This window comes from Microtus ochrogaster, chromosome 7 (genome assembly GCF_000317375.1).
Source record: "Microtus ochrogaster isolate Prairie Vole_2 chromosome 7, MicOch1.0, whole genome shotgun sequence".
NCBI lineage: Eukaryota > Metazoa > Chordata > Mammalia > Rodentia > Cricetidae > Microtus > Microtus ochrogaster.
In genome coordinates this window covers 53,361,244-53,371,207 of record NC_022014.1, presented here as the reverse complement: position 1 = coordinate 53,371,207, position 9,964 = coordinate 53,361,244, and the positions used below count along the sequence as shown (strand labels likewise).

The 9,964-nt window shown below is 42.1% G+C and overlaps 1 protein-coding gene across 3 annotated transcripts in view; it reads left to right on the top strand.

Moving 5' to 3' along the window:
* Window positions 1-1,364: 1,364 nt before the first annotated feature.
* Fopnl (FGFR1OP N-terminal like) overlaps window positions 1,365-9,964 on the top strand; it is an 18,301-nt gene continuing 9,701 nt past the window's right edge. For all 3 annotated transcript variants that reach the window (XR_001228983.1, XM_005350361.3, XM_005350360.2), the window contains exons 1-3: window positions 1,365-1,444; window positions 5,420-5,617; window positions 7,366-7,450. Coding sequence is in view for 2 of the 3 variants with exons in the window: in XM_005350361.3 (XP_005350418.1) it covers window positions 1,417-1,444; window positions 5,420-5,617; window positions 7,366-7,450 (311 nt within the window). In the remaining variant the exon portion in view is untranslated. The remainder of the gene's footprint in view (window positions 1,445-5,419; window positions 5,618-7,365; window positions 7,451-9,964) is intronic.

The window sequence follows — 9,964 nt, the reverse complement described above, 5'->3', positions numbered from 1 at the left end:
TTGAACTCAGAGCTTGTTGATTTGGCTGGTCTAGTTAGACACATTGCCCCAGGGATCCTCTGTCTTTGCTAGCCAAGTGTTGAGAAAGCCCAAACCAGCATTTACATGGGTGATGAGATTCTAAACTCAGCTCTTCAGCACTTTACTTTTGAGCCATTCCTCTACATTGATTTCAAACTTTTGAAACTGCTACTCACTTAAGAAATATCTGGAGAGCATTTACGTTGATGCACAACTGTCACCCCAGCATTTAGGAGGTTAAAGAAAGGAACACTAATTCAAAGTCACCCTGTGTCCTACAGAGAAACTTTAAAAAAGGAACAAAGCCAACCTTAGGAAGAACATACACGTATCTTCCTTTAGACACATTTAATAGAAAACAAAACAGAATTCGACCAGTATGGTAGCACTCATTGGTAAAATCCCAGCACTCTGAGACAGAGGAAGGAAGACTGTTAGGTCAATGCTAGCCTGAGCTACAGAATGAATGTCCAGACAACCTGAACTACACAATGAGGTTGAAAAACAAACCAATGGTTTCTTTTTAATAAAATCTATACTTCTTATTACATTTCACTTCCTTGAAAATATGCTGACTGGCATCCACTAATAAATAGACTTGTGCTATTGGATTGTCCATAATTTTAAGGGTCCAGTTTTAGAATCTAGGTCAAGATTGCTTCTTATTTAACAGTGTCTTTGGCCTTCCTGGAGAGCCAGCTGCAGTCATACTACCTACCTCACACCGTTTTGAACGTATTATTCCCATGTCCTTTTTCCTACTTATAACACTACATGTTATTCCTTTATCAGTTATCTCCACGAATAGCTCGGGGACTCCAAATGTACTTGGTATTAATGCTAGTGTAGAGAGCAGGCTTTGAAGAGACACGGCCTGGGTTTAGGTATCACCTCCACCATCTGCAGGTCATCTTAACGAAAGCTTGTTCACCATTGAAAACTCAAGTTTCCTCCTCTGTAAAATGGGCACCTGAGGCGTGTCAAGGCTTCCTAGTGAGTGTCCTTAGACTACCAGCAGCCAATCATAGCATCCGGGAACATGATAGAAAAACCAACTTTCGGTCCTCGACTCAGAAAGACCCATAGTAGAGCCATCTGTTCTAACTCTACTTCCAGGTAACTCTGACGGGAACAGAGAAGCCAGCACCTCGACCTCCGGGACTGCAGCAGCTCCCGCCAGCAACGCTCGGGAACTGACTCGGCCCTGGCTCCGCCCTCTTTCCCTACGATCGTTGATTGGTGAAGTCTCTGGTGGGGATTCGCCAATCACCCGACCTCAGACACAGAAACAGTTGAGGTTGCGTCTGAAGAGAGCAGTGCTCCTATTGGTTAGAAACCACGCCGCCGCGCCGGGCGTAAGCACCGCAGAAGCGTGACGCCGGTAGCAGTTGAAAAATGGCGAGTGTTACTGAACTGAAAGCTGGTGAGTGCGCCGAGGGGACGCTCGCCAGCGGGAAGCGTCGCGCCTGCCGTCTGTGATAGGGATGGGACGGAAGGAGAGCGCGCGGGACACCGGCTCGGCCTTCCCGGGATCGTTCTGAGGTGGCAGGGCCCTCCGGGGGCTGGGGAGGCGGAATCGACGCTGCGCATGTGCTGTGGGAGGGCCAGGCGACCTGCAGGAAGGAACTGAGAGGGCTGCAGGTCTGTTCCTACGGACGCCTGGACATCCATCCGAACCCCGCTGAGCCGCCAGCGCCAAGTCAAGGCCTTGTGTTCAGGGCTGACCATTGACAACACCACAGCCACGTTTGGTAACGATTTGTAGATAGGTCCTCCTGGTCCTTCGAGATAAACCTGAGGCAGAGTTGCCCATCCTGGCGGTTCTTCGGGATTTTTCGAAAGAGTTTTTCCAAAGTGGTATGTGCAGAACCCTGGGTTCCATCCCCAGGACTGCAAAAAACAAAGAGTAACCATCAATAACACGTGTATTCTATCAGCTCTGGTAGTTATAGTTAATGTTTGCGTAGTAACAACTCATCCATGTTGATTCCACCTAACAAACCCCGTTCTCTACATTGGGAATTTGAGGTGCCGAGAGGTAGACTATTTCATCCAAGATAATTTAGGTAGAAATAGACTGGCGTGGAACTCACATAAGGTGCAGTAGCGTCTTAATCACCGCGCCATTCTGCTTCACAATGAATAAAACCAGTCCTGATTTTCAAAGAATTCAGAGACAAAGCCAGTGATAGTGGAAATTTGGAGAGGACCAAGTAGAGTAGCTTGGAGACTATAATTTAGTAACCATTGGCAAAATATGTGTTGGTGGCATTGTGCAAAACTAGACATGCCTCAGCCCCCAGGAGGATACATAACACGTGTGATATTGTATAAACTTCTCAAAGGACTTGAAGATAATCCGGTGGGAAATAAGTCAGATTAAGACCGGCTTCCAACATGGGGAGATGGTCCAGAGTTTAAGAGCACTGGCTGTTCTTCCAGAGGTCCAAGTTCAATTCCCAGCAACCACATGGTGGCTCACAACCATCTCTGATGCCCTCTTCTGGCCTGCAGGGATACATGCAGGCGAATACTGAATACATAATAAATAAATAAATAATATTTAAAAAAAAAAAGACTGGCAGCCGAGCAGTGGTGGTGCACGCCTTTAATCCCAGCACTTGGGAGGCAGAGGCAGGCAGCTCTCTGTGAGTTCAAGGCCAGCCTGGTCTATAAGAGCTAGTTCTAGGACGGTGGCCTCTATAGACTTGGGGTTTCTTCTTTACGTTTGTTTTTCTGTATTCTCGGGCTCTTGATATGCTTTGTGTCCAAGAGAAAGGTAATGAAAACTTGATCCCTAATCGATGATCTTATATTTTATGGGCCTTTTACTCATGTAAAACACTCTTCCATCTCACCTAGATCTTCTTTCTGAGAGGTAGAGTTCATTACCACCGAGAAGGCAACCAAGGCATGAGTTAGGAATCTGCCACCAAGTCATGAAGGACATGCTAAGTTTTCCAGTGCCAGCTTCATTACTTTTTATTTTCTGCTGAATATGAGGCTGTACTGTGTGTTCTTCATAGTAATTGGAACAGGATGCTTGCCAGTAGAAAAGAATCTCTCCATTTAATTTCCAAAGATGGAACTAGAGAACAGGGGTTGTCTTATGATCTTAAGAGTATGATAAAACTTTCCTTTTATGGGCCTGTTACAAAGTAAATTTGTTGATAACTGCAGTTAGTGCACCTGCAGAAAGGCTGAAGGAATGAATGCATTAAAAACAAAAGAGAAGGAAGATGGAAAGTCTATCAGTGTGTATCTTTAATCACATGACCAAGGATGTTGTTATTTACCAGAGCTTAGGAACTTTACTGATTGTACCTAAATGGATAAGCTGTCTTATGAATTTTTATTGTGTGGCATAATAATGCTTTTGCCACTGGCAGAGCACAGTGTTCTGTTAAACTACACTTTTTAGCCGGGTGGTGATGACGCACACCTATAATCTGCACTTAGGAGGCAGAGGCAGGTGGATCTCTATGAATTGGAGGCCAGCCTGGTCTACAAAGGGAATTCCAGGACAGCCAGGGCTACACAGAGAAGCTGTATCTCAAAAAATAAAACAGAAAACAAACTACTTTTTTTTTTCAGCAATAGTGTAAGGCACTATAGATATTATACATTTAGTGAGCTCTTGTTATATTCTAGGTATTATATTGATTCTTCAGAACTGTCATGTAGTCACAAAAGACTGTTTGAAAAGGGAAGGATCTGGATGGTAACTTTTTTTTAAAAATTGATTCTCTGTGGTTTCACATCATGCATCCTGATCCCATTCATCTCCACATCCCTTCACATCCACCCTCTGCCACTGCAACCTTCCCCTCCCCCCAACATAATATTTAAAAGAAAAACAAACTAATAATACCAAAAAAAAAAAGTCTTGGCATACATCTTTACTTGTAAGTGTTCATTGCAGTGAATCATTGGTCTGGTTGTAAGCCCCGGGTTTGGCTCCTTTTGGTACTGGACCCTCGCTGGAACTCCTCTTTAATATCCTGTTGTTGTCCTGTGTCATGGAGATCCTGCAGCTTTGGATCTGCAGGTCCGGCCCCTCACATGCTCCAGCAGTTCATAGATGAGGTGGTCATCTCATAGCCCTGGTTCTGGGCTGGGTGGTAGCAGGGTTGACTCTGACTCTGTAAGTTAACAGTGGTATAGTCCCTTATTAGAGTCTCATTACATTTCCTTTTTTTAAGATTTTTTTTGTGTGTCTTTCTCTCTCTCTCTCTCTCTCTCTCTCTCTCTCTCTGTACATGTATACAGGAGTGCGGTTGCCTGTGGAGGCCAGCAGAAGAGGGCATCAGATGGTTGTGGGTACTCATGGGTACCAGGAAGTAAACTGAAGTCCTCTGCAAGAACAATATGCATTCTTAACTACTAAGCCATCTCTTCAGCACCTTGTATTACATTTCTAACCAGACTTGACATTTTAAAATCTACTGTTGGGCTAGGGATGTTGGTTCCCTGTCATGCATGAGGCCCTGGGTATGATCCCCAGCAACACATACGTTGGGGCTGGTCGTGTACATCTGTAATCCCAGCACAGCCTACAGGAGGATCAGAAATTTAGGGTCATGTTCAGCCTACATCAGAGTTTAAAGTTAGCTTGGGTTACAGTCTAGGTATGAGGCCCAAGCTGGTCTGACTTCCCAGCCTCCCAAGTACTGGAATTACAGGAATATGCAACATTCCCAGTTCTAGTTCCCTTAAAGCAGAACAGAACCAAAACCACAACACTTTTTTTTATTATTATTATTAAGAATCAACTGTGATTCTAAGACAGCCAAGGTTACAGAGAAACCACGTCTGGAAACAAACAAAAATCAGTTATGGATTTCAGTCAGCTGGATGTGTGGTGGCATACTCGAGAAAGGCAGGCGGATCTCTGTTAGTTCCAGGCCAGCCAGGGCTGTATAGAGAGACCCTATCTTGGAAAACAAAACCAAGTCAGCTATGGATGTCAGAAGTTTTTCTCTGTCGACAATAATGATATATTCCTTCTTTTTCTGGAGGTTAGTTGTTTTCCATAGTCATTTTTCCCGACTAAAGATCATAGTAGTGTCTGCATCCCCTATAAATAGACAAACACTTGAATATCTGTGGGAGACTCGGGTAAACAAACTTTATTCTGTTCACCCTTTCCCCCCTCCCCCATCAAACTCAGTCCCTAACTAAAGATGCATCATGGGTAAACTTGAATTTGCACAAATACATTGAGAGTGGATTATACTATGAGGACTTTAATTTTTACAAATAGAGCTTATGATATTGAAATTGTTTATCTTTCTCTTTAAACTAAGAGCTATATTTGTGTCCTTTTTATTCTTTAACACATACCTGAACTTTCAACAGTTAGTCTGTAACAGAACCATTTATATTTTCCATTTAACAGTTTTAAAGGACACCTTGGAAAAAAGGGGAGCGTTAGGACATTTAAAAGCAAGGATCCGTGCTGAAGTTTTCAGTGCCCTAGATGATGATCATGAACCCCGACCATCATTGTCTCATGAAAACCTTCTAATTAATGAATTAATTAGAGAGTATTTGGAATTCAACAAATATAAGTACACAGCCTCTGTCCTCATAGCAGGTAAGTGGTTATTCATCTCTGAAGAAAACCTCTGCTTTATCCTTTTTCTAATTCTCAAAAAGAAGCTCAATATGTAGTTTGATTACTCTGTCATGCAAGTGACATAGCATCCTGTGGTCTGTTGTCATAGCATTAACAAGTTTTGGTAAGCTTTATGCTGTCGGGGAAAGTAAGAGCTAGGACCTTCTACTGCAGGTTCTCCATGTAATATTATGCACACATGCTCATAAAGGATATGATTTTGATATGTTGAAGGTTCTCTAAAGATCTAGTATCAGTATTTATTTCTCTCAGATTATCTGGATTATAGCTGGTTGTATAATACCATCAACACTCCAGAGGGGGAAATTTTTTTTTTTTTTTGAAAATGCCATCACCAGGGGCTGGAGAGATGGCTCAGAGGTTAAGAGCATTGCCTGCTCTTCCAAAGGTCCTGAGTTCAATTCCCAGCAACCACATGGTGGCTGACAACCATCTGTAATGGGGTCTGATGCCCTCTTCTGGCCTGCAGGCATACACACAGACAGAATATTGTATACATAATAAATAAATAATTTTTTTAAAAAAATGAAAATGCTATCACCTAGGTGTGTGTCATCCCTAGGATGAAATAGTAACAGTGCTGTCTTTGATAACGAGTGTTTTAGATTGGTATTGTTGCTAATGCGTATAATCGCAGAAACTCAAGGAGCTGAAGCAGGAGGACACTGCTTCAAGCTGAAAACCAAAAGAGCACTGGGGCTGCAGCTCCGTGTGAGGCCAGAGGCCAATTCCCAGCACCGGGGAAGGTGGGGAGGAAAGAAGAGAAGAGAGACTGGGTTTCTGTTCATCAGGTTTGCCTCTTCCATCATGCCATACAAGTGAAGGCCTACAGGACTTGCCTTTCAATGCTGCCTCACTTCACCTGGTACAACACACGAGAGTTCAGTCATGTTGACTTCTACCCTGCAAATGGGGTAATGCTGTGCTGTGCCATTTTTTTTCTGCTCTCGTAGACAGGTTGGTTGTTTATACTTTCTGGCAGCAGTGAATCAAATCCTCAAAAACATTTATATGAAGTTTTTGTGTGACCTTCATTTTATTTTTGTAAATAAAGAACTAAAGATGAAATTGCCATATTGTCTGGGAAGTGAATGCTTCCCTTCAGGTAATGACTGCCACTGCTTTTGAGTGATGCATCAGGGAGGTGGTGCTCACATGTGTAGTCCCAGCAGTCAGGAAGCAAGGGCAGAATTAAGGCCAGTCTACGTCCCATAGTGAATTTGAGACCAGTCTGTGCTAGAGTAAGACTCAGTCTAATAATTTATAATTTTAATTTTAGAATTACTGTCCCTAAGTAGATATATTTTTAATGAGCTATTTATTATTATCATGTGTTTAATGTATAGGCATCTTAGGGAGCTTACTGAAGTCCAGCATTGTAATTTTAGATTTAGAAACCATATTACCAATCACAAATGGGGATATAACAAGTGAGTATGTCCAAAACCACAGAGAAACCCTGTCTCGAAAAAACCAAAAAAAAAAAAAAAAAAATTGAGTATGTGTTAAGCTTTAAGTTCTACATTTCATTGCATTGGAGTTTGTTGACATAAAGTCATATGCAGTTTGATCTGTGTTGGTATGTGCTGTCAGCATTCTACCAAAGTCTGAGAAATGTATGTACCTAGGAGATATGGTTATTATCAAAATTAAGTTTGCCTTTTAGATTAATAGACTCAGTGCTTTTCTGAATTTTTTCCCTCCAGAATCTGGTCAACCTGTAGTCCCATTGGACAGACAGTTTCTCATCCGTGAACTGAATGCCTTTGAAGAATCAAAGGATGACTCAATGTAAGAAGTTTTTAAAAGAGGTTTGCAGATGTTGCGTTCAGTGCTGCCTATGATCATTTTAATCCAGCAGGAACTTATTGGGGTTTACTGTAAGTTACACACTATATGAGGTCTAAGCAGTGTGGCGGCAGGTCAGTCACCTGAGGTCTCTGCTACAGCTGAGCTTGTTGTGTCTTCAGAGAACTGAATACCTAGCCAACCACCATGCCTGCCTCTCTTCCTTCTTTTCTTTTTCTTTCTTTCTTCCTTGAGGGCTTTTTCCTCAATTTGTTTCTTTCGGTGGTGGTAATTGAACCAGAGCCTTAACTGCTCGTGGTGCAACACACCCTGTACCCTGAGCAGTCTCCTTGGCCTGGCCCTCTATTTTCTTTTTTAAACTTTAAAAAAAAAAAGTGTTTACGTGGATATGTGTTTTGTCTGCATGCATGATGCTTACCACATACATGCGGCCTTGGAGCTGGAGTTACAGGTGGCTGTAAGCCACCAAGTAAATGGTGGGCATTGAGACTGGTCCTCCAGAAGAACAGCCAGTGCTCGTAATTGCTAAGCACGCCACCTCTCCAGCTCCCCCTTCGGCCTTCTTACTTCTTTCTAAGGATGATTTTTCTTGGCCTCCTGATCTTTTTTCTTCTTCCTGAGGCTTTGTTCTTTAAGTTCCTTTCTTCTTCATATTTAACTCTTCGTCATTGCTTTTGTCACTCCAATGTAGAAACAGACTCAGATCTCTTCTCTAAAAATGAAAAAAAGAAGAAAAAAAGCCTTGCCATCAACTTCCTCTCACCCTACTGCTGCTTTATCTTCTTTAATTCCTAGGTCTGCCCTCTGTGTTTATGTTACCATCCCTCTCTCTTCTGCTGTCTTCAGTGCTCCTTCTCCTCATTTATACTCATCATTTCTTAGTTCTTTCCCTGTGTTTAATACTTTCTACACTTTACCATAGAGTCCCTAACTGGCTTATTAGTTTGTCCCTACTGCCAGAGTACATGGCTCAACACAACTTTACTAGCTGGAAATTTCTTTGAAGACTCATGTTTTCTTTCTAAAAGCTTGTTGAATTTTTTCATTTGTTTTTATGGTATAATTATGTTTGTTTTACCATAAATGGTATTATATCATATGCCATTTAAACTAACACTCCCTCAGTGCTGTCCTATCCCTAGAGCCAAGTGTATGCCTGTTTTTGCAACATGTAATACTGACTTTTTTTCTCCACGCTGTTTTCTGTCCTGTTTCTTGTGGTTCTTCACTGTTGTACGAGTTCCCGGTGGTAGTCTTGCTTTCTTCATTGACTCCTTTAAATCATAAAGTATTCAGCAGTTTCTGTCTTCTGCTTTTATTTCTACACCCCTCCCCACCACATTCTTGAGTCTCTAGGGAGGTCTGTATGGGGCAAATGTGCTAATTTTCCTGAGTTGGGGCTCATGTGGTGTCCAGAAGACAGAGGCACTCTTTGTGCTCTCTCACACCTCCCTCATGAGCTGCTCATGAGCTGCTCAGGTTTTGTTGGTTTTTTGTTTTTGTTTTCTTTTTTCTCAAAACAGATTTTCTCTATGTAACAGCCCTGGCTGTTCTGGAACTTGGCTTGTAGACCAGTCTGCCCTTGAACTCACTGACTTCTGAGTGCCTGGTTGCTGCTCAGATTTTAAAGGCAAAGTCCACAGGCAGTTTAAAGGGAATGCTTTCTCTGGCTAGTCCTTCACCTGTACTATTGATTCTGCCTCTGGGTATCTCTTCTCACTGCCCTGTGCCATGCTGTTCACATTGTTACGGAGCCACCTGACTAGTTTATCACCAGTCGCTCTTTTTCAAGCTGATTTTATCCTGCCCTCTATCTTTCTAAGGCAGCTACTGCATTGTTTAAAGACACTTAATAAACATCCATTATATACACGAGCAAGTCACAACCCGTAGCATGGCTTCCAGCTCTAGTGGCTTTACCCACCTCACTGGCACACAGCTCATTGCAGCTTCATGGTTCTTTGCCTTTGCAGCAATTGTTCCCTCTTCTGGAAGCTGGAGATCTCTCTTCTTCCTCAACTTCTGTGGGATCACCTTTCATCTTCTTGGCCCTGTTTAGATGCTCCCACAGGAGTTGGGAAGGAGAAAAAAGTTACCCACAGGTTTTTGACTATATTTTGTTCTCATTGCAATGGATTTCAGTTACAAAGAAAACTGATTATCTGTATAAAATCAAGGTGACCTGGAGAAGGAGAAAAGAAAGCATTTCATAGTTCCACAGTTTCATGTTTTCTTCTCTTTATACTTGTCTTTGTGCTGATATGATATTACTACAAAGGGTTTCAACAGCAATCTTAAACAGACTACAAAGGAATATAATGGTTGTTATACTACGTGTTAAATAAATGATTCAAGTAAGTGCAGAGTATTATTGTAGTGGACTGTTACTATGATATTGTAAATTGTAGTATTACTATAGTGGACTGTTACTATGATATTGTATATTGTAGTATTACTATAGTGGACTGTTACTATGATATTGTATATTGTAGTATT